The 27,267-nt window shown below is 43.6% G+C and overlaps 1 protein-coding gene across 2 annotated transcripts in view; it reads left to right on the top strand.

The window, feature by feature from the left end:
• The window catches only part of SLC18B1 (solute carrier family 18 member B1), a 40,246-nt gene extending 12,979 nt beyond the window's left edge, over nt 1-27,267 (top strand). For both annotated transcript variants that reach the window (XM_069973711.1, XM_069973710.1), the window contains exons 3-14: nt 697-792; nt 5,546-5,619; nt 7,240-7,387; nt 9,968-10,124; nt 16,770-16,906; nt 17,682-17,783; nt 17,862-17,953; nt 19,963-20,058; nt 20,410-20,484; nt 23,337-23,430; nt 23,514-23,560; nt 26,207-27,267. In XM_069973711.1, coding sequence (XP_069829812.1) covers nt 697-792; nt 5,546-5,619; nt 7,240-7,387; nt 9,968-10,124; nt 16,770-16,906; nt 17,682-17,783; nt 17,862-17,953; nt 19,963-20,058; nt 20,410-20,484; nt 23,337-23,430; nt 23,514-23,560; nt 26,207-26,270 — 1,182 coding nt within the window. In that variant the 3' untranslated portion in view covers nt 26,271-27,267. The remainder of the gene's footprint in view (nt 1-696; nt 793-5,545; nt 5,620-7,239; nt 7,388-9,967; nt 10,125-16,769; nt 16,907-17,681; nt 17,784-17,861; nt 17,954-19,962; nt 20,059-20,409; nt 20,485-23,336; nt 23,431-23,513; nt 23,561-26,206) is intronic.

Below are 27,267 nucleotides of genomic sequence, written 5' to 3'. Positions count from 1 at the left end.
TCGACCAAGGCCAGACTGGCTTCTAGCAGCACATTTTCTGGCTATTCTGGAGAAATGTTATATGTGATCTCTCAAAATGACCAAGCTGGAACCTTGTTGGGTTTGGGTGCAACAGTAAATTCCATTATCCTGTGTTGCACACACTCAGTTCTGACTCACAAAGTGGCTATAGGGTCTGTTTATGGGGTGCAATTACACCGAACAGGTTAATCTTTACTGTCATTTGAAAAGCACCTTTCCTTTTAAAGTAATAACATTTCTATACAGTCTTTTCTTAGTAAGCGCATATGAAGCAGACTCAGCCAAAAAGGAGTGATATTGTGCTATAAAACAGAAAATACAGCAGCAGAAAGCACTTGAAATCAATGGAGTGTTTATTCACCGGTGTGCAACGTTTCGACTCAATCAGTGAAAGGCTGCTATTGTTGAGCCGAAACGTCGCACACCGGTGAATAAACACCATTGATTTCAAGTGCTGTCTGCTGCTGCGTTTTCTGGATTTCACACACACCTGGGTCAGGTTTGGTGAGGCGTGCACTTTATTATTTTCTTCTACCTACCTGTGCTGCTGTTGCTGCTGTGTTTGATATTGTGCTATAGTCTTTTTGTTACAGATTTCCTGATGTCCTGAGCAGGACAAGGAGACAAATATTAACAAATGTTCCTTTGAATACATTGAATTCTTTTTTTTTCTAGGCAGTGAAGAAAGGAGTTAGTAACACAGTGATTGGCCTCATATTTGGATGCTTTGCAATGTTTAATTTCGTAAGCTCTTTAATACTAGGAAGATATGTAAGTATGCGTTCCATTTAAGTATGTTAAATTGCTTTGGTGTTTTTATGTACAGCTGTTTATCTAAGAAACCAAAGCTTGAAGTGGAACCCCATAAAAAAAATTAAGTGCACAAAAAGCATATAGGTGCAAACTCACAGACCCCCCCCCCCCCCCCCAGGTGATTCAAACTTTTACAAACGTTCCCAGTTTTACATCATGGCGCCCGGAAGGTAAACTACATCTCCCAGGATGCATTGTACTTCTGGTACCCGCCAATCTGCCCACCAATGGCTCCATCTGCTTCTGCTTTGCATAGTAGACATAGCATTTATCTTTCTAGATAAATTAGAGGGAGAGAGATAAAACAACAGTGTCTCCTTTCCCCTATACCGAGTAGGGAGAGGCTGTTGTTTCCCTGCCGTTGGCCAGTTGATCACTGTGGAATGTCAGAGGTGGGTGGGGTTACAGATTGCCTGGCAACAGAAGAGACAGAGAACATGTGACCTCTGTCTCAGAAGGGAGGGGAAGGACAGAGGAGTGGAGCAGGCAGTGAGGATTTTCAGCAGCTTCAGGATGTGAGTCAGGATTTGCTGCAAACAAACGGCCCAATTCATGTAATAGAAACACAAGCTTAGATTATGGGAGAGGATTGAACAGAGTAAATCTTCATTAACCTAAGTTCCCCTTTAAGTGGGTTACTTAAACCCTCATACTCACCTAATAGTCACAATTAAGTGATTTCAGTGACTTTTTCATTAAAGGCCTATCCTGAGGATAGGTCATCAATGGAAAAGTCTGGGAAAACCCTTTTTAGGGCGGTATATTACAAATTTAAAGGGTTCCTTAGTCTCATTTATGTAATAAACAGGTAATAAATGCAATGGTGCTGAAATTTTAGAATGTACAAATTATCTGGTCTTAGGGTACAAACCCACTTGACGTATTTGCTGCGTGAATCAGTCTTAAAAATAAGCAGGCAAAACGCAGGTTGGCTTTATACAATTGTTCTGCGTTAAAATACGCAATTGCGTATTTTTGAAGCGTGAAGCTACATGCGTTTTTCGCACAGGTTGTTAACAACTGATGCTTTGCTAACAACAAGCTTCACGCTTCAAAAATACGCAATTGCCTATTTTAACGCAGAACAATTGTATAAAGCCAACCTGCGTTTTGCCTGCTTATTTTTAAGACTGATTCACGCAGCAAATACGTCAAGTGGGTTTGTACCCTTAAAGCATCACTGTTCAGACCCCCACGTTTACTAGATAGAGCCAGGGGAAGCTTGCAGTGGACGTTTCACTCCCCGTTAGCTACTCTGACTTGTAACAGGAGACAAGCTCCATAAATTTATTATAAAACCCTAGTTGGAAAAGTCACCAAGCTAAGGAATAAAGCGTACAGCTGCACGATTCTCCTGGTTTGTCGAGTGTTAGGTGAGGATAGGAAATAGTTCATAGGTGTCAAACTCAGGCCATCTAGCTGCTACAAAACTACAATTCCCATCATGTCTGGACAGCCGAAGCCAAAGCTACAACAAGTGGAGCGCCTGAGTTTGACCCAGACCCTAATGGTATGTTCACACTGAGTAAAATAGGCGGAATTCCACCTGCCTCAGTGTGTCATAGCATCTTTATGGGAGAGCATGCGCTCCTCCGCTGCCGGCACTCTCCGCTCAAAGATGTCACTTATTTGAGTAGAGAGCGGTGGCAGCGGAGAAGCGCGCGCTCTCCCATAGAGATGCTATGACACACTGAGGCAGACGGAATTCTGTGGCGGAGAGTTCCGCAGCGGAATTTCACCTATTTTACTCAGTGTGAACATACCCTAAATCAGGGGTACTTAACAACTTTTATAGAAGGTCCACTTACCGGGGTCTATTCTTAGATGAAGGTCAGAGCTGAACATCATTAGTAAACCTGTTGCGCTCCCTCAGTAGTTTATAGCCCCCCTGTGCGCTTTCCCAGTAGTATATAGCCCCACCGTGTGCTCTCCCAGTGGTATATTTCCTCCTGTGTGCTCCCCCAGTGGTATATTCCCTCCTGTGTGCTCCCCCAGTAGTATATAGCCCCCTGTGCACTCCCCCGTTAGTATATAGCCCCTCTGTGCACTCTCCAGTAGTATATAGCCGCCCTGTGCGCTCCCCCAGTAGTATATAGACCCCCTCTTTGTGCTCCCTAGTAGTATATAGACACCCTGTATGCTCTCCCAATAGTATATAGACCCCTGCTCTGTGCTTCCCAGTAGTATATAGCCCCCCGCTGTGTGCTCCCCCAGTAGTATATAGACTCCCACTTTGTGCTCCCCAGTAGTATATAGCCGCCCTGTGCGCTCCCCCAGTAGTATATAGACTCCTGCTTTGTGCTCCCCAGTAGTATATAGCCCCCCTGTGCGCTTCCCAGTAGTATATAGCCCCCCTGTGGGCTTCCCCAGTAGTATATAGAACCCCCGCTTTGTGCTCCCCAGTAGTTAGTAGTAGTTATAGTTACTGTGCAGAGGGGAGCAGAGCAGCTCAGTATACAAGTATGCTGAGCTGCAGCCGGGGTCCGGACAGCTGGCCTCCATTTGGGGACCCCTGCCCTAAATGATCAAACTTCAGGTTTCTGTCTATTAAAAAGTATTAGGTTTTGGGGCCAACATTGTTTTTCAGTGCTGGGAACATATCCAGGTGAAGTAAATTAAGCAATTATTCCTGTAGGTTCAGACCTTTATCCATTTGCACAACAAAGGATAATTTCTAGCTTACTTGTTACAGGCATCAAGGACCTAATAGCATGAGAACAGCATAAAAGACTAGTAACCTGATCACCTTGATGATCAGTTCTTCTTAGGATCCAGGATACTATTTCAGCCACATCACTCTTAGTGGTTGAGGGGATTACAGGGTTACATGTAAACACAAGTGCATACAGTGTTATGGTACGTTTACACGGAACGATTATCGTCATAATTCTCGCAATAGCATTTCAGCGATAATCGGCTTGTGTAAACACAGCGAACGATAAAGCGACGAGAGAGAAATCGTTCATTTTGGTCTTTCAACACGTTTTCATATTGTCATTGGTCGTTCGCTAAAAATTCGCAGATCGCTTTGTGTAAACAATCTTTTAAAGATTCACCCTGTATGTGAGATGGGCTTAAAGGAAACCTGTCACCCCCCGTGCCGGGGTGACAGGCTCCCGACCCCCTGTTACATCCCCCTATACTTACCTCATTGCGCCGGGTCTCGCTTCCTGAGCCGGTCGGGTGACTGAGATTCCAGCGCCCGAAGCCCAGCGCGCGCCCACGGGAGAGTCCGATGCCCATAGAGAATGACGGAGCATCGAACCCCCCATTAATTCTCTATGAGCATCTGACTCTCCTGTGAGCACGCGCGCCGGGCTTCAGGCGCTAAAATCTCAGTCACCCGACCAGCTCAGGAAGCGGGACCCGGCGGGATTAGGTATGTATAGGGGGATCTAACAGGGGTCGGGAGCCTGTCACCCTGGCACGGGGGGTGACAGGTCCTCTTTAAGCGATCTTAAAAACGATTGCAATAACGATTTTTCCAACGATTTTTTCTCTTCGTCTAAACGCTGATCGTTATAAAAACCAAATCGTTGTTCAAAATCGTTAAATGATCGATTGGGTTAATCGTTGCTTCGTGTAAATGGACCATTAGGTGGCAAAATATCCAGATAATGGTACAATTGTATATTATGCGAAGCTAATGTCTACATCTGTGTTCCTAAAGCTGACCATACATGCTAAAAATGTGCTGGCTGAACCTGAAGATTTCAGCTGGAACGATCAACGGTCAACCCTCTTGAATCCCCCCTTAAGGCAGATGTCATTAGAGAGGATAGCATACAGTATGTTGGAGTTAAACAGCTAGATTTTATTGTTCTCAGGGAGATAAGCCACAACAAGAGATGAGTGTGGCAGCTGTTTTTTTCCTTCCCCCATTCAGAACACATACATTATTAGCTGAGCCAAGATGTACATATGTGGGGATATCGGTAGAGATGCTGTATATGTATGACCAGTTATATAGGTATGTCATTTACTTCTATTTAAAAGTGTCTAGTCTTCCAGTACTTATCAGCTGCTGTATATACTGCAGAAAGTGGTGTATTCTTGCCAGTCTGACCCAATGGTCTCTGCTGCCACCTCTGTTCATGTCAGGAACTGTGCAGATCAGTAGCAAACTCCCATGGTACATTTTCCTGCTTTGGACAGTTCCTAACATGAACAGAGGTGGTAGCAGATAGTACTGTGTCAGACTGGAGAGAATACACCACTTCCTGCAGGACATACAGAAGCTGATAAGTAATGGAAGACTTGAGATTGTTAATTGCAAGTAAATTAAAAATCTATGTAACTTCCTGACATTTGTTTTGAAGGAAAAACATTTTGCCGCAGTAGCCCTTTAGGTGTTATTTCTATGTATTGTAAATACATGTCATTAGATATGCACTGTTTGGTACATTCATATGTAAATGACCACTTTTGCAGACACTTCCCAGAATGTCTATAGGTACAAGCCTGCGGTGTTTGTGGAAGTCCAGTCATGCCATATGTGACTGTATATGTAGAATAAAATAGATATATCAAAGGAGGAATTTTAGCTTTTATACTTGGTGACACACACTGTAGAATTGTTTGTTGGTTTACATACTCTATAAGGCCTATGTGCTTGTTTTTACACGGTAACACCTTTGGGTAGACTTTTATGAATGAATTTACATTGAACACAATAATTTCGATGCAAATAACAATTTTTTTTTTATTTCAGCTTGTCCAGATTGGGGCAAAATTTATGTTTGTGGCTGGTTTAACCATATCAGGAGTTGCTACAATTCTTTTTGGGTATGTTCCAGTTAATGTTGTCAGTGAACTATATGCCACCAACATGGCCCTGGGCACACAGTTTCAAGGGTCCCCAGTAGCTATGTAATGTAATGTGTGTGTGTGTGTGTGTCTTATTTCACAGGTTTTCCAACACAATATAACATTACATCTCTCTTAAGACAACTCCCCCAGAACAAATGGCCAGAAACTTAGTACATCACATATATTCAGATATTAGTTGCTGTTAATAACCTGAATATATTGAACATACATTTGATGAAGTCCTGTGACCGCTTTACATTTCAGAGTTCAGGCCATCCATCAATACATACTTCCCTTAAAGGGGTTGTCCGGCGCTAAAAAATTATTCACAGAATAACACACATTACAAAGTTATACAACTTTGTAATGTATGTTATGTCTGTGAATGGCCCCCTTCCCCGTGTCCCACCACCCCCACCCGTGTACCCGGAAGTGTGGTGCGCTATACTCACTTGTCACGTGCCGACCACGGTCTCCGATCCTCAGCAGTGACGTCTTCTTCGGGCGGCCGGCGGATCTTCCCGAGCTTCGGATGACGCTGCAGAGGGCGGCCGGCACTCGGGAAGATCCGCCGGCCTCCCGAAGAAGACGTCACTGCTGAGGATCGGAGACCGTGGTCGGCACGTGACAAGTGAGTATAGCGCACCACACTTCCGGGTACACGGGTGGGGGTGGTGGGACACGGGGAAGGGGGCCATTCACAGACATAACATACATTACAAAGTTGTATAACTTTGTAATGTGTGTTATTCTGTGAATAATTTTTTAGTGCCGGACAACCCCTTTAATACATTGCTATGACCCCCTATGTATTACTGTTGTTTTTGTACCAAATGGGGGTTGCCATGAGCCCATGTGGCCTAGTTCCTGTAGGGAAAAAAGAAAATCACCAAAGTGCTTGGTCTTTGTTTAGCTGTGAGTTAAAAAATTCCTTACAAATCAACTCGTGTCAGAAAGTCAGAGATACAGATTTGTACAGGTTTTACTTCTATTAAAAGAAAAGTACTTATCAGCAGCTGCATGTCCTGCAGGAAGCTGTGTATTTTTTCCAGTCTGACAGTGCTCTCTGCTGCCACCTCTGTCTGTGGCAGGAACTGTCCAGAGCAGTAGCAAATCCCCATAGAAAACCTCCCCTGCTCTGGACAGTTCCTGACATGGACAGGTAATTTTTAAATTGAAGTAAATTACAAATCTTTGTAACTTTTTGACACCAGCTGATTTGAAATAAAACATAATTCCATTGGAGTACCCCTTTAAGAGAAGTTAGAAGTATTGTCTTCCTATGAGAATAGAATGCATGCTTGCTTCTAAGTTGGTAGAAGCTGCAACACTACCTTCTTCTGACACACAGTAAAGCAGCTCGGAGGGGATGGCGTAGACTGGTGGAAGCCCCTTTGCAGTTTTCCGTTTTCTCTCCCTTTAATTTGTCCATAGGCATTTATTTATTTGCTGTGTAAAATTATAAAAAAAAAAAATAAAAAAATATTAAATGTCTAAGAACATACATTGATTTTTCACACACCATTTTTTTGTATTAATATGAAAACATGGCAGTGTGAGCTTATTTCTCCATATTTGTATGGTTTCATATTTCAGGTTGCTGGATAAGGCTCCAGACGGAACACTTTTCATAGTTATGTGCTTTTTGGTGAGATCTGTGGATGCTGTGGGCTTTGGAGCTTCAATTACAGCATCTTTTTCTATTCTGGCGAAAGCATTCCCTAACAACATAGCCACTGCCATGGTAAGTCTGCTATGTATAACTGAATTACAAGGTAACCAATTCAAACCATTAGTAATAAGTAAGAAAACGCACAACTGGTTAACTGCGTGACAGAGACCTCAAAGTAAAGGAATGGGTTTTTAGCACTACTGTAATACTGTTCATAAGTCTTCCTTAGCCAGGTATACAATGTTGTTGTGGCTTTTACACAGACCTTGAAGGGGAATAACAGAAAGTTATATACATTTGTAATTTACTTATATTCAAAATTCTCCAGTCTTCTGGTGCTTATCAGCTGCTGTATGCCCTACAGGAAGTAGTGTTTTCTTTGCAGTCTGACACAATGCTCTCTGCTGACGCCTCTGTCCATGTCAGGAACTGTCCAGAGCAGCAGCAAATCCTCATAGAAAACCTCTACTGCGCTGGACAGTTCCTGTCATGGACAGAGGTGGCAGCAGAGAGCACAGTTTCCAACTGGACAGAAAACACCACATCCTGCAGGACGTGCAGCAGCGTACTGGAAGACTTGAGAATTTTAAATCGAAGAATATAACAAATATATATAACTTTCTGGTAGCATTTGATTCAACATAATTTTTTTTTCATAGGAGTTGCCCTTTAAAGAGGAGTAAGAAATATCTTACAGCTACCCATGCCCTTCTTCCTATGACAATAGAATGCATGCTTGACTGAATTTTCGCAGGAGTTCCTCTTTAACTATTTTATGACCAGGGCAAATTTCTTCTCTTGTGCTTTCGGTTTTTCCTCCTCGTGTTTAAAAGGCTATATCGCTTGCATTTTTTTCACCTTCAGACCCACATGATCTCTTTTTTTTGCGACACTAATTATACTGTGTAATGAACTAATTTTTTCATAACACATGCAGCGAAACCGGAAATAAATTATTTGCACAGTGAAGATATAAAAGCCCCCTTTTTTTCTCATTTAAAGGAGTACTCTAGGGGGGGGGCACTTTTTCGCTGGGACCGGCGGGTCCCATATCGCGGCGCTTCGGTGCCCAGTTCCCGGCCGCTTCCGGGTGTCTGACACGGGCCCGAGACGTGACATCTCAGGTCCGCTCAGCCGCTCAGTGAAGGAGGCGGGATCTGATCAGACACCCGGAAGCGGCCGGGCACCGGAGCGCCGCAATGCGGGACCCGCCGCTGGAACCGGGGAGGTGAGTGGACGTCTTTTCCCTCGGCCACCTCCTTCCCGGTCCCAGCGAAAAAGTGCCCCCCCAGCCCGCTGGAGTACCCCTTTAAGGGAGGTTTTCGTGTTTACGCAGTTAATCCTATGGTAAAATTTACATATTATATATTTTCCTCAAGTCCGTATAACAACAATAGGCAACTTATAGAACTTATTTTTTTGATGGCTTTTAAAAAATTAAAACCTTTTAAAAAGGAAAAAAACAATGTTCTTAAAACTGCTTTATTCCCATCCTTCTAACACTTTTATCCTTTGGTCTATGGGGCTGTGTCATTTTTTGCGCCATGATCTGTACTTTCTGTCGGTACCTTGCTTGCCTATGTGTGACATTTTGATCACTTTTTATTACAATTTTTTTCTGGACTTGAATTTGCGCTTTTTTTGCGCTTACACCTATTACCATGTGAGATCAGGAATGTGATAAAATTCACATGGTGATACCAAATTTTTTTTTTTTTTTTTTTTTTATTAAATGGGAAAAGGGGGTGATTTGAACTTTTATTAGGGGGAAAAACTTTTTTACACTTTTGGTTCCCCTGGGGGACGTTTATTACTGCAATGATCTCTCGTAGAGATGAGTGCAATATAGTTACACAGCACTGATCGCTTCGATCAGTGCTGGATTGCTTTGGGTTGCTGGAGCCCACTGCAATCCATTACCAAGCTGGGATCAGCTTCATTGCAGCCCAATGCTGAGGCCCGGCGGGGTAAGATGAAGGGATTGCCCCTTCGCTAAACACCAAGGATGGCTATGTAATGCAGTTTAAAGCAACTTTGTACCCACAATCTGCCGCCCCCAAATCGCTTATACCGTCAGCTGCTTTTTATCCAAAATCTGTCCTGGAGGAGGGACGAGGGGTGTTGCAATCCTAGGAAATGGGTACTCTAGGCCACCCCAATTTGACACCAATTCGGCAAGTTTAATAGTTGTTTTTTAAGACAATAGCTGCATCACCTGCCCAATGGACCCCAGGACAGATCTTGGATTAAAAGCAGCTATCCGACGGTACAAGCGGTTTGGGGTTAGCAGATTGTGGGTACAGAGTCACTTTAAATACAGCTTTCAGTTTTAACAGCTGCATTTAAATGGCTAATTAGCGGGCGTGGTGATCAGACCTTGCCTGCTAATAGCGCAGTGGTTCAGAGAGGGGTCAAGGCGTGAACATCCTCTGAACTCCCCTACCCTACTCGGGACATACGGGTACGCCCTGGGTCATCAAGGGGTTAACATGCAGATGCATTGCTGTCTTCTCAAATTGGCCAAAGGTCATTTTACCTTCATTCCTGTGTTTTATGTGCTTTAGACTAAAATTTCATTTCTGAATCAGTTGTTGTATATATTTGTAAAGAATTCCCCAAATTTTAAATGTTTTTCTTCCATTAATTGTACAGGGTTTCCTTGAAATTTTCACAGGGCTGGGCCTTGTGTTGGGTCCTCCAGTCGGGGGATTCCTTTATCAATCATTTGGATATGAAATTCCATTTATTACACTTGGCGGCGTTGTCCTGTTAATGGTACCACTCAATATTTTTATCCTACCAAAATATGGTAAGTACATTATTATAATATATTCCTTCTAAAGATAATTTTTTTAAAATAATATTGTCAATGTAGTCATCTATTCAAGAAGTCAAATGATATTATAGCCATGTTAGTGCGAGACTAGGACAAATCTGCTGCCTTGAAAGTGCGGCTAAGGACAGAACTGTAAAAAAGGAAAAATTGGCAGCACATCTATGACTCTATTCACACTGCAGGTTGCACGCTGCTTGTGGCTTAAGTACAGACAAAAAAACAGAAGGTGCAACAGCAACCCACAGGTGCAAGGGCTTACCGTATATACCAGTGTACACACGGTAAACACCTGCTCTGTAGGTTAAAAATTAAAAAGTGAGGATCTTATCAAACTATTTGATCAGACAGAGTGTACCATGTCACCAACGTTAAGGTGTCCTCAGAGACATGGTCCCTACTCTAGCATTTTCACACTAGCAGTGGCCTCTCCTGGGACATCTACAGACATCTGCAGAGCAGGTGTTTACCATGTGTACACTGGGAGGCGTATATACGGTAAGCCCTTGCATCTGTAGGTTGCTGTTGCACCTTCTGGTTTTTTTTTTTGCAAGGACAGACCTATAGGCTGGAGTTGTAAGCTGTCTACCGGGGTGGGCTCCTCAGTATACAACGAAGTCACGAACGAGGAAAGCGTCTTTAACACCAATTTAAGCAAAACTGCACTTTACTGAAACATGCAAAGGTACCAAAGGTTCTAACAACTCAAAAATAACAAAATTATATACAATCAGGCTTAGGCCGAGGCCCCTGTGCAACACAGCGTGTCGCCCAGAAACATATTGCATGATTACAAACACAGTAACTTTACCTATTAGGGGGCTAAGGCCGACCGCCATATACCTACCAATCAGTGGCGGATTCTAATAGGGGCGGTTTGGGCGGCCGCCCGGGGCCCGAGGCTCCGGGGGGGCCCATACCGCCCGCCAGTGGCGTCGCTAGGCATGAATATTCGGGGCACAAGCCCCGTATATTCATGCCTAGCCCCGAAAGTTTCTTCTCTCCCCCCCGCCAGCGCTCAAAAAACAGCAGCCGCGGCCTCTAATAGTGATCCGCGGCCTGCTCGCATTGCCAGCCCCCAGGTACCGCTGCGGCGCACGCATCCAATGGACAAGTGCGGGATGACGTCATTGCATGCGTACGCCACGGCTGGCTGCAGCCGCGCCCAGCTCCCGCCCAGCCTCTCTCCTGCCTCTGGAGTCCGGACAATCATCTTCAGCTGAGGGCGCAGCTTCGGGGCCGGCGTGAGCTTCCAGCAGAGAGAGCCTGTATCCCAGGCCGGAAGCTCACAGCTGCAGCCCCGTGATGACCGAACTCTCGTGCTCGGCGATGACGTCACATGTGCGCGCCGCCTCCGAGAGAAGTTTGGGACCGCGGGGCTGCAGCTGTGAGCTTCCGGCCTAGGATACAGGCTCTCTCTGCTGGAAGCTCACGCCGGCCCCTAAGCTGCACCCCAGCGGGCCTGCCCAGCCTGCCTCTGCTCCCCCTGCCCTCCGGCTGCCCTCGTCCGCTCCGTCTCCCCCACCGCCCCCCAGCCTCTCCCCCTGTTTCTCCCATGCCCCCCAGCTTCTCCCCTCCTGCTCCCCCTGCCCCCCAGCCTCTCCCCCTGCACCCCCAGCTTCTCCCCTGCTCCCCAAATTCTCCCCCTGCCACCCTACTTCCCCTGCCCCCCAGCATCTCCCCCTGCACCCCCAGCTTCTCCCCTGATGCTTCACCTGCCCCCCAGCGTCTCCCCCTGCACCCCCTGCTGCTCCCCCTGCCCCCAGACTCTCCCCCTGCACCCTCTGCTGCTCCTCCTGCCCCCCAGACTCTCCCCCTGCACCCCAGCTTCTCCCCCTGGCACCCTACTTCCCCTGCCCCCCAGAATCTCCTCTGCACCGCCAGCTTCTCCCCTGATGCTCCCCCTGCCCCCAGAATCTCCCCATGCACTGCCAGCTTCTCCCCTGATGCTCCCCCTGCCCCCAGCTTCTCCCCCTGCCCCCCAGCCTCTCACCCTGCACCCCCAGCTTCTCCCCCTGCCACCCTACTTCCCCTGCCCCCCAGCTTCACCCCTGACCCCCTGCTGCTCCCCTTGCTACCCTACTTCCCCTGCCCCCTAGCATCTCCCCTGCCCCCCAGCCTGTCCCCCTGCCCCCCTACTTCCCCTGCCCCCCCCAGCCTCTCCCCCTGCACCCCCCAGCTTCTCCCCCTGCACCCCCCAGCCTCTTCCCCTGCACCCCCCAGCTTCTCCCCCTGCACGGAGAAGTCTTCATGATGCTGCGCCAGATGGAGAAGAAAGCAAAAAGTGAGCGACGGCAATGGGAGAAGACGTCACCTGTGAGTCATTAGTAACTGCACTGTAATCGCTTCTATACTGTGCAGAGCCTGTGTACCATTGGTGTCTTAATGGGTCAGTGTATTGTTTGCGGTAGTGTACTGACACAGCCCTGCGGTCACTACAGTACACTAGCACAAACTTTTAAACTAGAACCCAACTACAACAGCTGCAGGCACTACAACTCCCAGCATATCCTGAGGGATGCAGACTGTCAGTACATGCTGGGAGTTGTAGTGCCTGCAGCTGTTGTACTTGGGTCCTAGGTGCATCATACATACGATAAAAGTTAATAGTTTACTATAAAGAAATTAGTGTATTTTTTTTCTAGTTGGGGTCAGTTGTGTACGAAGCGGAAGGAGGGGGGCCCAGGTAGGGGGGACAGCCCGGGGCCCAGGGTACATTTAATCCGTCACTGCTACCAATCCCTTGAAAAAACAGGAACCAATATGTGGTGGTGCATCTCATGGGCTTTTGCAGTGTAGCACAGCAGCTCACAATCTTATAAATTATTTACACTGTTCCCAAATACATAAATAACAAGATAATAAGACTAATGGCTGAGTATGCTGTGATGTCACTTACACAATATAATGTGGCCTGTCACAGAGAATAGCCCAGACTAAACTATCTACAGGCCCAATATCTGTCCCAGAAAGATTTGTATGCACGCTTACTGTTCCGGGTCTCCTTTAGATAGATGTATGGTCGAGGTTACTGAATGAGGTGTCCCCTCTTGCCAAAGATCTGTAGCAAATATGGCGGTGGTTTCTCTTCACAACTGGATTTGACACAGCTCCTATGCTATCTCAGCGAATCTCTCAACAGGGCCGAGGCACAGACTAGTATAGCTGCTCTCCACAGCAGTCGTGGGGTCCCAGAAGAAGGATACTTCACGTGGATAGCATAAGGTCTCTCAGTCTGCATCAACTACAGACAGCTCACTCATCAAAAAGGCTGCTTCAGACTTCCCTTAGCTCCTCCTCCTTCTTCCCTCAGGGCACATCTTCCAAATGTCAAGTTCACCTTCCTTGACAACAACACAGCCTTAAAGGAGAAGTCCGGACAAAATAATTTTTTTATATGTTATTACTGATGGAAAGTTATACAATTTTCTAATGTACATTATGGGAAATGCTCATATACTGCTATTTCCCTTAATTTAGTGTATCAGGAAGTGTTAGAATTATCTCAGAAGCAGTGACGTCACGACGAATGGTGTAATTCCTATAGAGTGTCCAGCAGGGGGCGCACTATATATAGAAGTCAATGAGTACAATTGACTTCTATATATAGTGCCCCCCTACTGGACACTCCATTGGAATTACAATGGATGTTTATGTAAATGTAATATACAGTGTTTTTGATTGAATACATTTATGAAAAAGCTGCCGCCGCTACTGAGCGCCCGCTGCTCTGGACTACACTCAACTACTACTCTCCCCACCTGCTCATAGCATGAGCAGGTGATGGGAGAGTAGTAGCTGGGTTATATCTCTGAGATCTCCGCCGCCGCTGCTGCTGATGCCGCGCAGGGGAGCCGCTCATCACTGCAGCTATCATCCCCCTCCGCTCCCCCCTCCTGCTGCTTCCTTACACTATCTGATGGCTGACTCCCCCCTCCCGGCCACCGCTCTCCGATCACACGTGCCGGCGGCCGGGCGGGGAGTCAGCCATCAGATAGAGTAAGGAAGAAGCAGGAGGGGGATAATAGCTGCAGTGATGAGCGGCTCCCCTGCGCGGCATCAGTGGCGGAGATCTCAGAGATATAACCCATCTACTACTCTCTCATCACCTGTGCATGCTATGAGCAGGTGGGGAGAGTAGTAGTTGAGTGTAGTCCAGAGCGGCGGGCGTTCGGTAGCGGCGGTAGCGGCGGCGGGCGGCGGCAGTTCGGCGGGCTTACTGTGATGTACTGATTGCTTACATTTATGGAATACTTTGGGGAGCAAGGACACTTGCTCCCCAAAGTATTTCATAAATGTATTCAATCAAAAACACTGTATATTACATTCACATACACATCCATTGTAATTCCAATGGAGTGTCCAGCAGGGGCGCACTATATATAGAAGTCAATTGTACTCATTGACTTCTATATATAGTGCGCCCCCTGCTGGACACATAGGAATTACACCATTCTTCGTGACGTCACTGCTTCTGAGATCATTCTAACACTTCCTGATACACTAAATTAGGGAAATAGCAGTATATGAGCATTTCCCATAATTAATGTACATTAGAAAATTGTATAACTTTCCATCAGTAATAACATATAAAAAAATAATTTGGGCCGGACTTCTCCTTTAACAGCACAGGCTGTGCACTGCAAAACATCGGCATCTTGTGGCCAAATGCAGAATGTCAGTTTGAAACCATAAAACATACCGTATTTTTCGGACTATAAGGCGCACCTTCAATTTTAGCCTGCTAAGCCATCTAGGTTCATATATAAGGCGCACCGGACTATAAGGCGCACCAGACTATAAGGCGCACCGCATTATAGTGTATAAGTTAGAACGAACGAAAAACGAAGTTACCTGCTGATCACAGTACTTACTGAGGCTCTTTACTATGTCACCTGCTGATCACAGTACTGTATTTACTGAAGCTCCTTACTATGTCACAGTGCTGAGGCTCCTTACTATGGTGGCCGTAATGCACCATGCAGGATAGGCAGAATTCTGCCAGCGAGTCCCGTTGGCAAAATTCTGCATGGAGCATTGTGGCCACCATAGTTAGGAGCCTCAGTACAGTACAATGTTGCTCTATAACCTCCGGCCACTAGGTGGCGCTATTGAATGAAAGTCTATGCCTGAAGCCTATGCCTGAGCCTGTATCCGGGCTGCGGAGAGCGGTACAGCGCTACAGCGGGAGAGCGGGACAGCAGGACAGGCTTGCGGAGCCATGGGCCGGGAGTCCAGGTGAGGAAGCGCTGCGCTGTGCTGTGCGGCGGGGAGATGTGAGCTCAGCAGCCTATCTGCGCCATGGAGGCCGGAGCTGTCCCGGTCCATATATAAGGCGCACTGGACTATAAGGCGCACTTACAATTTCTTAGAAAATCATAGTATTTTAAGCGCGCCTTATAGTCCGGAAAATACGGTACATATTTCTATACACAATATAGTTCCCTGGTTACCCCGTACCTGTCCATAATGTGTATAAATACGTTCCTACTGCACATACCCCTTTCAGTCTAGGAACGTATACACATTCCTGCTGCAAGGGCTTTAAATGTGTGCGGGACCGCTACAATGCGAGCGGTCCCACACACATCAGTGTGGCCGGCTCCAGAGCTAATGACAGGCAGTAGTGGTCATGTAGCTGCCTGTTATAAACCCCCTTAAATGCTGCAATGCACAGCAATCCCAGCGTTTAAGATAGTCCGTAACAGGACAAGGACATGTCACTGATCGATCGGGACGGATTCCCAATCACTTGTACTAACAGGCGGGGGTAAGCCACTTACCTCGGTCCTGTCGGGTCTTCAATCTTTGCATAAATTCTGCTCTCAGGCAGTCTCTATGTACAGATCGCCAAAAACACTATAGCATAGCATTCATCAGTATATGCAATAATAGCATTGCATACATACGTTATATATGCAATACAAAATGTGTAAAAAAAAGTTTTAAAACATATCTAAACAAAAAAAAATCCCTGAACAGCGTGAATGAAAAGTGGAAAGTGGAAAAAAAACAGGATTGCTGATTTTTTTAAATTATATATTAGAAAAAACTTAAAAAACAAATAAAATTTTTCTCTTACACCAGTATGATAACAATAAAAGCTAGAGATCATGGCGCAAAAAAATGACCCGCCCAACCAGCCCTGTAGGTGGAAAAATAGAAGCGCTATGGCTCTTAGAAGACGAGGAGAAACATTGCTTCAATTTGTCCCGAGCATCCGGGCATCAATGACCTTGGTCATGAAGGGGTTAAAGACAATTCAGCTGTTTTACCATCTGACAGAGTGCACACCAATATTATAAAAACTGGAACATCTGTTGTGATAACTGACCTGGACTACAATCTCATAAACTGTTAAAGGTTGCCTCTCATTTTGAGGGGGAATTCCCATCTCATAAAGCTCATCCAGTTATATCTTTTTGTTAATGGAATCATTTAGCAAACTTGTCTCCTTCTGAAATGCAGCTCTTTCTCTCCCATTGTTGGCAGCTCATTTTCTAGGTTACTGCTCTAAAAGCAGTGTTCCTCTATAGGGCTAATTTAGCTTTTAATGTCCCAGTATTATAAATACTCAAAAAATAAAGCACCTTATTTACAGTGTTTCATTATTTCTTTCAGATTCTATACCTGGAAAAGACTCTTTTTGGACTTTACTCAAGCTGCCAAAGATTATGTTAATGTGTTTTACCATTTTTTCATTGAGTGCATCTTTAGGATTTTTGGACCCAACCATGTCACTTTTTGTTACAGAAACAGTAAGTATTTTGTACTTAAAGGGCTGGGGTCATTTTTATTGTACGGTCGGGGGGAGGGTGGATATAGAAGCCTCCGGTCACTTATGTCCCCGGTTCCAGCGCCGGGTCCTGGTCTGAGCTGCGGCTTGAGATGTAACATCTCAAGGCGGCTCAGCCATTATCGGCCGAGGCGGGACTCCGCTATGACCGGACATGTTGGACTCGCACCCATCAAGCTTTTAACATGTTTGTCTGGCAGGTCAAGCATTTTTTATAATAACAAGTACACTTTAATATCTTAAAGCGATTCTGTACCCACAATCTGACCCCCCCCCCCCCCCCCCCCCAAACCACTTGTGCCTCCGGATAGCTGCTTTTAATCCAAGATCTTCCCTGTGGTCCGTACGGCAGGTGATGCAGTTATTGTCCTAAAAAACAACTTTTAAACTTGAAGCCCGTGCCAAACGGGAGTATCTGTGCCCTAACTTTGCACCACCCCTCTGTCCCTCCTTCCCACCCTCTTCATCATTAGGAATTCCACTGAAACATTTTCTCCATGCTGAACATTGCACAAGTCCTTAACGATCCAGCCTATGTGTCGGGCTGCCACAGCTGGGGAATAGGAGGCAATTTACATGGAGCATTCCTAATGATGAAGAGGGTGGGGAGGAGGGACGCTACAGTATATTCTATAAGTAATAATGGACATTTATGTATTTGTAATCTTTAGTGAAATCATTCATAAAATCTTCTCTTATGTTGCAGTTTAAATAGTTCTCCGCTTTTCTGTTTCCAGTTTCATTTACAGGTCGGTTACGTCGGATTAGTTTTTCTTGGCCTCGCTTTATCATATTCAATAAGTTCACCTCTTCTTGGAGTGATAAGTGACAAGTTACCTGTAAGTATGATTCGTACTGACGTTGCCTAATTGGTTTTCAGTATAATTAAACTTGTTTTTTGTTCTCTTTTAATACAGCAATTGAGGAAATGGCTTCTCATTGTTGGCAACCTTGGTACCGCATTGTGCTTCTTTATGTTAGGACCTGCACCTATATTCCACATTGAAAGGTGGGTTCATGTTATAGTATAAAATGTCATAGTTGAATGTGTGATGACCTTCAGTGCTGGTTTTATGGGCTGTAAAGTACACAGGTTAAACAAGGTGCTTTAAAACTAAAATGACTTTGTGCTATATTGTTAATTAGATTTCAATATTTTACATTAATCTACTAGAACAGGCCTATCGAGCGCTGGCCCGCGGTGCCATTATTTTTGGCCTGCAGGGGAAATCAGTTGATTCTCTATAGCTGTCCCACAGACAGTGCAGTTAGTTATAATATGGGTGGTCCTTACAGCCTCCTGCGCTGCCCATATTATAATCTTCTGCGGAACGTACCTGGCACAGACAGCGTGCTCGATGTGTGCCGTGGTCATCCTGTGGGCGGAGGAGCTTCTAGGGCAATTGACAACTGTATGGGGCACTATTGGAGCTCATTGATTACTTTATGGGGCACTATTAAGAGGGGCTTTGTACTATATGGGGCACCATTAAGGGGTAATCATTACTATATGGGGCACTATTCTGTGTAATGATTACTATATGGGGCACTAATGAGGGGGCTGAGTACTATATGAGGAACTATTGAGGGGGGGCTGAGTATTATATAAGGCACTATTATGGCACTACCTACTGCTTGGGGAAAATAATGGGGTAACTACTTTTTCAAAATGTGGGTACTATGGATGGGGAGCTTGTATGAAGGTGGGTGGGAGGTTTTATAAAAGTGTAGCATTTAAGGTAAACTATAGATATGACATAGGGGCAAGATCTGTGGACATTTCGGTCTGTGCATCAGGGGAGCTACATGCGGCAGTGAGGTTGGCCTGCGACTTTGTCCACTTTTTTAGGTTAAGTAGCATAATTCGTTCCGGGACCGTGCTTGTAATCCAAATCCACTCTTAAACCAAAGCAAATTTTCCCATAAGAAATTACTGATATGCAGACAATTGGTTCTACACCCCAAAAATAATGATTTTATATTCTGAATAACATTTAGAACAGATAAAACAATGAAAAACAGCTCAATGTCATATAAGTTACTGTACAGTATAGCAGTCAGCATGTGGAGTATAATGTATAGTAAGGGCATAAACCTGAAAAACAGCAGCATTTTGTAGATACAGGATAGAACTGCAGATCTCCATAATGCAGTAGTGTAGTACAACAGGCTAGAATAGAGAAGCAGGGCGGCTGTCAGAGGTCTGTGTGGTCACATGACAGCAATGAGGAAGGGGGTGTGTTCAGCATGGACCAATCAGGACTGACAGAGACTGCAGGGAGCATGAAGGAATGAGCAGGGCAGATGTGGGCACATAGATGCAACACTCTCTGCCCAGGGAGAGAGGGGTTACAGCTATGCAGAGATTACCTCCACAGTCCTGTCCTCCTATGTAAGCCCCAGCCTGAAGTGGATCTGCTATGATTTGGAAGGTGAGGGAGACTTTCTGGGTCAGAGTACAGTGTTGTAGATCCCACTATGCAGAATATGCCCCTCCCCCACTCACCCTCCCACCCAGTACAGGGAGCTCTTAAACCAAAGCAATGCTCTTAAACCAAGTCACAATTTTGAAAAACTGTGAGCTCTTAAACCAAAAGGCTCTTAAACCAAGTTACTCTTAACCCAAGGTACCACTGTATATATAAAGCTGAATTAGGGATAGTATATTTCCTGCGTTACCGCACTGCTGGCCCTAGATGGTGCTCTAACACCTCTAACCAAGTATTCTAAACATTTAGACACGATAGATGGCAAACTCTCCTCACTAACTGGAAAAGAATACACAACGCACAATATCCACAAGATTTCTGGGTGCTCAGTCTCTATATAAGAAGATCCATATACTAGCACAAGAACAAAGTATATAGAACAATTGACTGGCACACCAATGTGATCAGACAAGTATTGCCTCTTTCTTGGTAATCTCATAATAAGAAATATATAATCACTACAAACATGATCCTGACCCCTAAAAACTATTTAAAAAAATCCCTAACATATTTTTTTTGTCCTTTGCAGTAAACTCTGGCTGTTTATCTTTGTGCTGGTTTTGGATGGATTTTGTATAGGCCTGTCTGCTATACCGGTTTATCCAGAAATGCTCAGTGCAGCATAGTAAGTATGTTATATAATTATAATAACATCTTAGTATGATATTCAGTATTCCTCTGTGTAATCTTATAAATGGTAGGTGTTGAGGGTGGCACAGATGTAAGAATGAAGGAAAGACTATAAATACTAATTCACAATGCATAGTTTTTTTTAATGTCTAGTACATTACTCTAGGTTGACCCTTGGGGCCTGTGAGCAGACTATGGCTGTGTTCATACAACACAGCCATAGTCAGTGGAAAGTAGTAGACTAACGGAAATACTGTGTGTGAACATAGCCAAGGTCTATTTACTTTAAGTTTTTAGTTTTATATATTACTAACTGTTGTATTGTTCACACTTTATTTGCTCCCAGTGAGAATGGCTTTGAAGAAGGCCTAAGTACCTTGGGCTTAATATCTGGACTGTTCGGTGCAATGTGGTCTTCAGGGTATGTACCGTCATGATAAAACAAATTTTTGTTAATGTGTTTAATAAATTATGTTTATCTGTCAAAATCAGAGGGTCCCATTACCAGCAAATTCAAATCTGAGACCCTTAACCCCTTAAGGTCAAAGCCAATTTTCGTTTTGCACTTTTGCTTTTTCCACTTTATGTTTAAAAGGCCATCGCACTTGCAGTTTTTTACCTAGAGACCCACATGAGCCCTTATTTTTTGCGAAACCAATTGTACTTTGCAATGACAGGCATTATTTTTCCATAACATGTGCTGCGAAACCGGGAAAAAATCATTTGCGCTGTCAAATTGAAAAAAAAAGGAATTTGTTTTGATTTTGGGGAGTTTTGCATTTACGCCGTTCGACCTATGGTAAAACTGACTTGTTATACATGTTCCTCAAGTCGTTACGATTACAGCGATATGTAACATGTATAACTTTTATATTATCTGATGGCCTGTAAAAAATTCAAACCATTGTTAACAAATATACGTTCCTTACAATCGCTCTATTCCCAGGCTTTTAGCTCTTTTATCCTTTGGTCTATGGGGCTGTGTGAGGTGTCATTTTTTGCGCCATGATGTGTTCTTTCTATCAGTACCTTGATTGCGCATATATGACTTTTTGATCACTTTTTATATGATACATTTTTTCTGGATTTGATGCGAGATTTGATTTACCGTGCGAGATCAGTAATGTGATTAATTAATAGTTCGGGCGATTACACGCGCGGCGATACTAAATATGTTTATTTATTTATATTTATAAAATGGGAAAAGGGGGGTGATTTGGACTTTTAATAGGGGAGGGGAATTTTTATTAATAAAAAAATTTTTTACTTTTATTTTTACTTTAACTAGAAGTCCCCCTGGGGGACTTGTATATACACAGCACTGCTCTCTCATAGAAATCAATGCTGTGTATATACACAGCAAAGATCCATCAGATCGGTCATAGATTGCTGAGGCCCGCTGCAGGGGGGGAGATCCGTCCCACTAGACACCAGGGATGCTGTGTACAAAGCCTCTAAGTGCAGCTGTCAGGTTTGACAGCTGCACTTAGAGGCTTAATTAGCCGCGGGACCCTGCTCTGAACACCCCCCGCGGCACCATGACGTATGAGATACGTCATGGGTCACTAAGGGGTTAAAGATATACAATATAATTTGATGAATAAAAGTCCCAGGAATGGGACCCTCACCCCTTTTGTAGACACAGGACATGTGATCTCCCCTCTGGGGGCCGGGTTAGCTGTCTATTGACTTGTACTTGATCACTGCTAGTAAAAGTGCTGCTTCAATAGACTTGTGTTTCTGTAATATGAAAAGTTATAGTTCTTTCTATCTCTGATTCCTGTCAGTGAATGCAGGCATATAAACCTGTCGTTGTGTCACAGCTCTGTATACTGTAAGGGTTTTGGATGTTAGAATGTGGATGGAAGTAGAACTGTGCACACTTTAGGCCTGCTACATCATCAGCTACTAGGGAATACAAATTGGGGTGATGTGATGCAAAATCAGTGGAAAAACAGTCCTGTGTTTACTGTGCAATAGTAATGACAGCAGTGGGCAGGAAAGAAAGATAAGGGGGGGCAAGAATGCAAGCCGACCAATCAGGGAGATGCATGATGGGAAATGTAGTTTCCTGGCCGGCGCTAGATCGACTTTTAGAAAAACTTGTAACTTAGGAATAGCAGGGGCTAGAAAGACAGGAGATGGCTGAAAATACCCAGGGGGAATTGGTGAGTAACACCAGCTAGGTTTGGGAGCATTTAAATTTTTAGTTCTTATGTAGATAACCCTCTTTAAACACTCTCATTATCTGATGATACATTCCCTTTTAAATGGGTACTCCAGCAAATTTCTTTCAAATCAACTGGTGTCAGAAAGTGGCAAAGATTTGTTACTTCTATTAAAAATCTCCAGTCTTCTAGTACTTATAAGCTGCTGAATGTCTTGCAGGAAGTGGTGTATTCTTTCCAGCCTGACACAGAGCTCTTTGCTGCCACCTTTGTCCATGACAGGAACTGTCCAGAGCAGTAGCAAATCCTCATAGAAAACCTCTCCTGCTCTCCAGACTGGAAAGAATCCACCACTTCCTGCAGGACATACAGCAGCTGATAAGTACTGGAAGATTTTTTTTTTTTTTTTTTTTTTTTTTTTTATAGAAGTAAATGACAAATCTCTGGCACTTTCTGACACCAGTTTATTTGAAAGATTTTTTTTACCCCTTTAAGTTGTTTTAGGATATGTTCACACTTACTGGATCCGCAGCTTATTTTCTGCTGCAGATCCGCAGCAGATTTCATTTAAGTAACTAAAAACAGCATCAAATCTGCACCATCAAATCTGCTGCGGATCTGCTGCAGATCCTGTAAGTGTGAACGCACCCTTACTATATTTTAAAAATGTAAATCCCAAAGAAAAAGTGGGTATATACATGCATGTATAATCATGCTTGCCATCTGATCCCATTATTACGATTAAGGTCAGGACCATCTGACTGTTAACTGAATTGTCAGACAATCTATGAACCCACTTATCTCGGGAACAGAAGGCATACCAAAAAACTATAAGTTTGTGTAGTCAGGACACCTGAAGTTATTTATGAAAAAAATCTCATTTTTTAGTTTGGCTACAGGTCCTTTTTAAATAATTAGTCCCGGTTTAGGTACCTATGCTATATATTGGTGCTGGTCCTACCTTACTTTTTTCATATGCAGAGTTACATTTCATGTTTACCATGATACATTGATACTGCTGATAACATGTTATGCTGTTGAATTGGAAATCTTCTGCACTGTATATTAAATTTGGTTCCGTTGTTTTTCTTTTTTTTCTTTTCAGATCATTTGTAGGCCCAACACTTGGTGGGTTTCTGAATGAGAAGCTTCATTTTGAATGGGCAGCTGCTTGTCAAGGACTTTTACCTCTGGTGGCTGTAAGTTACACAGAATTATTTATCGACATGCTAGAGATATTTGTGGATTTAATAGTCACTATTTCTGATTTTTTTTTTTGCAGTTTGTACTCACTATATTATATTATACCTGGGAAGCGCATAAAAAGAGGTGAGACCTATATTGCACAGGATATCTTCATATTACACTGCTGCTCATATACAGTCATCCAGCATCCAGGGAGACAACAGCTCTGATCTCCCCCCACACAGTGGACTCTTCCAGCTCAGAAACAAGCTGGCAAATAGAGACCATCAACTTTTCCCTGAATGTATGTGAGAGGGTTTTTCTGGTTTTTATAAATAAAGAGCTTAGATTGATAGAACATAAACTATTTTAATGAGGAACATTTATAAAAATCCATGTGAAAAACTCAATTATAACATTTTAAAAGATTTATTTTTTTACAGCTGGAGTAGGAGTCGGTACATTTTTTCTGACTTCAGCCAAAACTAGCTCCGACTCCGACTGCACAACCCCGACTCCACAGGGACCAATTTGGACCCTGTCAGTAAACTGTGATTACTGTGATACAACATATCACAGTGATCATAGTAATACAGTAAAAAAAAATGTGGAAAAGTACAAAAAGTGAAAAGTATAAAAAAGCAACAGACAATTTCATTATAGTAATAGTTGCGGTTTAATCCCAGATTACCCGTAACCACCCCAGATTGCCTTTAACACCTTCAGATTGCTGTAGCCACCTATACATTACCCAAAACCACCTTTAGATTACCTATGATCTCAATTTCAAAGCAGCTGCTTTGTAAGCGCACAACATCACTCATGTCCTGCAGCTCTAAGGGGGGGGGGGGGGGGGAACGGCCTCTTGTGGCCACAAAAGTGACTTTCCTTGTAAATCACCCTGCTGCATTCAGCTGTAATAGCAATAGCTTTTGCAGACAGCATTAACTGGTGAGATCTTCAGTGGGCCCCCTGCCTGGGCCCCCTGCCTGTGTGGGCCCGGGAGCAGCCTCCCCCTCTGCCCCCACCAAAATTACACTACTGATGCCCACATATGGGGTACCATTGTACTCGGGAGAACCTGTGTTACAAATTTTGTGGTGCTTTTTCTCACATGTTCCTTGTGAAAATGAGAAACTTTAATCTAAACGGAAATATCATTGGAAAATTTATATTTTCCTATTTTTATGGCCTAATGGTGAATACTTTCCTCAAGCCCGTGTAGGGTCTAAATGCTCATTATACCCCTAGATTAATTCTTTAAGGTGTGTAGTTTCCAAAATGGGGCCCCTCTGGTGGTTTCCAGTATGTAAGCCTCCTAAATCCATTTAAAATAATATTGGGCTCTAAAAAAAACAGTTTGGGAAACTTTCATGAAAATTTGATAATTTGCTGATACATTTCTAAGTCCCATAACAACCTAAAAGTAAAATGTGTTTACCAGATATATTATGCCAGAATAAAGAGGACATATTGTTAATTTGACTCAGTAACTAATTAATGATATGACTTCCTTTTTTAGAAGCAGAGAATTTCAAAGTTTGTAAAATGCAAGTCTTTCAAATTTTACATGATATTTTGAGGTTTTTCACAAAAAATAATTGCCAAATTTAGCCAGTAACATAAAGTACTACATGTTACGGAAGAAAAAGCTCTCAGAATCGCTAGTATACAATATAGCATCACTGAGCTATAACAGCATAAAGTGAGACAAGTCAGATTTTGAAAAAATAAGCTTAGTCCAGTAAAAACTTTTATTAAAGTACTGTATTGCCCCCCAAAGTTATACAAATCACCAATATACACTTATTATGGGAAATGCTTATAAAGTGCTTTTTTTCCCTGCACTTACTACTGAATCAAGGCTTCACTTCCTGGATAAAATGGTGATGTCACGACCCGACTCCCAGAGCTGTGCGGGCTGTGGCTGCTGGAGAGGATGATGGCAGGGGGACACTGAGGGACACAGGGCACTGGAGGGACACTGAGCGTCCCTCTGCCATCATTCTCTCCAGCAGCCACAGCCCGCACAGCTCTGGGAGTCGGGTCGTGACATCACCATTTTATCCAGGAAGTGAAGCTTTGATGCAGTAGTAAGTGCAGGGAAAAAGCATTTTATGTGCATTTCCCGTAGTAAGTGTATATTGGTGATTTGTATAACTTTGGGGGGGGGGGGGGGGGGCGGCACTACAATACTTAAATAAAAATTTTTGCCGGACTTCTCATTTAAGGACCAAACTAGCTGCAGCACTAAGGGGTTAAATCAACCTTATACATGTGACCAAACTGTGCTCCATGCTCCCTTCATGTTGATATTTGGTCTTTTCTCTTAAAAAAACAAAAAAAAAACAAGGAAAGACACCTGTTCATCATGCATATTGTATATCAACCAAGGACAATTAACTTAGGATAATTATATTATTCTTTTATTGCTTTTTGCTAATTGATCTTAACTTTGCATCCGTACTAGGAGATAATGCTCTTTGTTATGTAACAATTCAGTCAGTATAATGTCACAGTATGGTTACAGAGGTTTAGGTGCTGTGTGACAGGAGAGCTGACCATACAATGCGAGCACCCCCAGATTACTCTGTTACTAAATGTGGATGCACAGCAGCTGTACACTTGAGCAGTGAAGGGAGACAACTAGTGGCCATATGTATAATGTTGATTCAAACATAGAAAAAAATAAAGTATATTGCAAAACACCTGTTGACTTCTTTTTGTGACAGTGCCTTTTTAAATATTAACCATTTTGCTGGTATGAATAATATGGCTTTCTGTTGACAGGTCAAGCTTGATGGAAAGTAACAGTACAGTTCAAGAAAGGCAGCCTTTGCTACAAGAAGAATGATAAAGCCAAGTGAAGACTCACACTGTGATTTTCCTTCTGTACCATTGCCCTTCAAGTTACATGGATGGCATTCATATAAGTTTTACATACTGTAGAATTCCTGATCTTGTGATTGAGTCACTTACATTTGGTTTGTTGAAGTGAGTGAGTAACTTAGGTCAAGTCTTATTGCTCAGCATAACAATGGTGGTACATTTCCGGGCAGTGGACTAGTCTTTACCAGGAACTTCCAACAGTGCCAGCTGCCCAAGGGTACCATAATCTAAGAACTCATAAAGGTGACAACATTGTGTAATGTTTCCCGATTAATATATTTTAAGATTTACTATGACATATAAACTAATATCCCTGGCATTTTAAGGCCCTTTTACGTAATAAGGTCATGACCAGACAACGTTTTTTTATGTTTAACAGCCTTTTTTTTTTTAAGGGCTATAATTTCACGGCCAAACAGTGGCCATTATTCCACAAGTAATGGCTGTTGTTTTGAAATAACATCTGTCGTTTGGCCCGTAAAATGATGGCTGTCCAAAGTAAAGTCAGCCAAACGGCCAAAAAAAGACATTGTGTGGTTGTGGCCTAAAAATGTCTTTCATTGTACAGGAGAGAAAATATCTTTGTACCATGTTAGATAGAAATGATTAAAAAAAAATTAATCTGTTGAAATTTTTTAATGGGTAAGGATAGGTGCACACTGTGTTTTTGCAGTCCATTTAACATATTCGTTTCCATTGATTTACATTGTTAAAAATAAAAATCCGGATTTTTGTGTGTATGAGCTTTTCTCTCCATCTCCCCCTCCTTCCCCTCCCTTCTGAGATGGCAGATGTAAACAAGTCCCTATCTGCAACTTTGTAATGCTGGGAGGATTAATCACAGTGAGTTCATCCCAGCATTACACAGAAGCTACAAAGTTACAGACAAAGCTTGCCAGGGACTAGGGATGGTCCAAACATGCCGAGGTTCGGGTTCGTACGAACCCGGCCTCTCGGCAATG

Source organism: Dendropsophus ebraccatus, chromosome 6 (genome assembly GCF_027789765.1).
Source record: "Dendropsophus ebraccatus isolate aDenEbr1 chromosome 6, aDenEbr1.pat, whole genome shotgun sequence".
In the NCBI taxonomy this organism is placed as follows: domain Eukaryota; kingdom Metazoa; phylum Chordata; class Amphibia; order Anura; family Hylidae; genus Dendropsophus; species Dendropsophus ebraccatus.
Note: the sequence above shows the minus strand (reverse complement) of the source record. Positions and strands in the feature narration are given on the sequence as shown.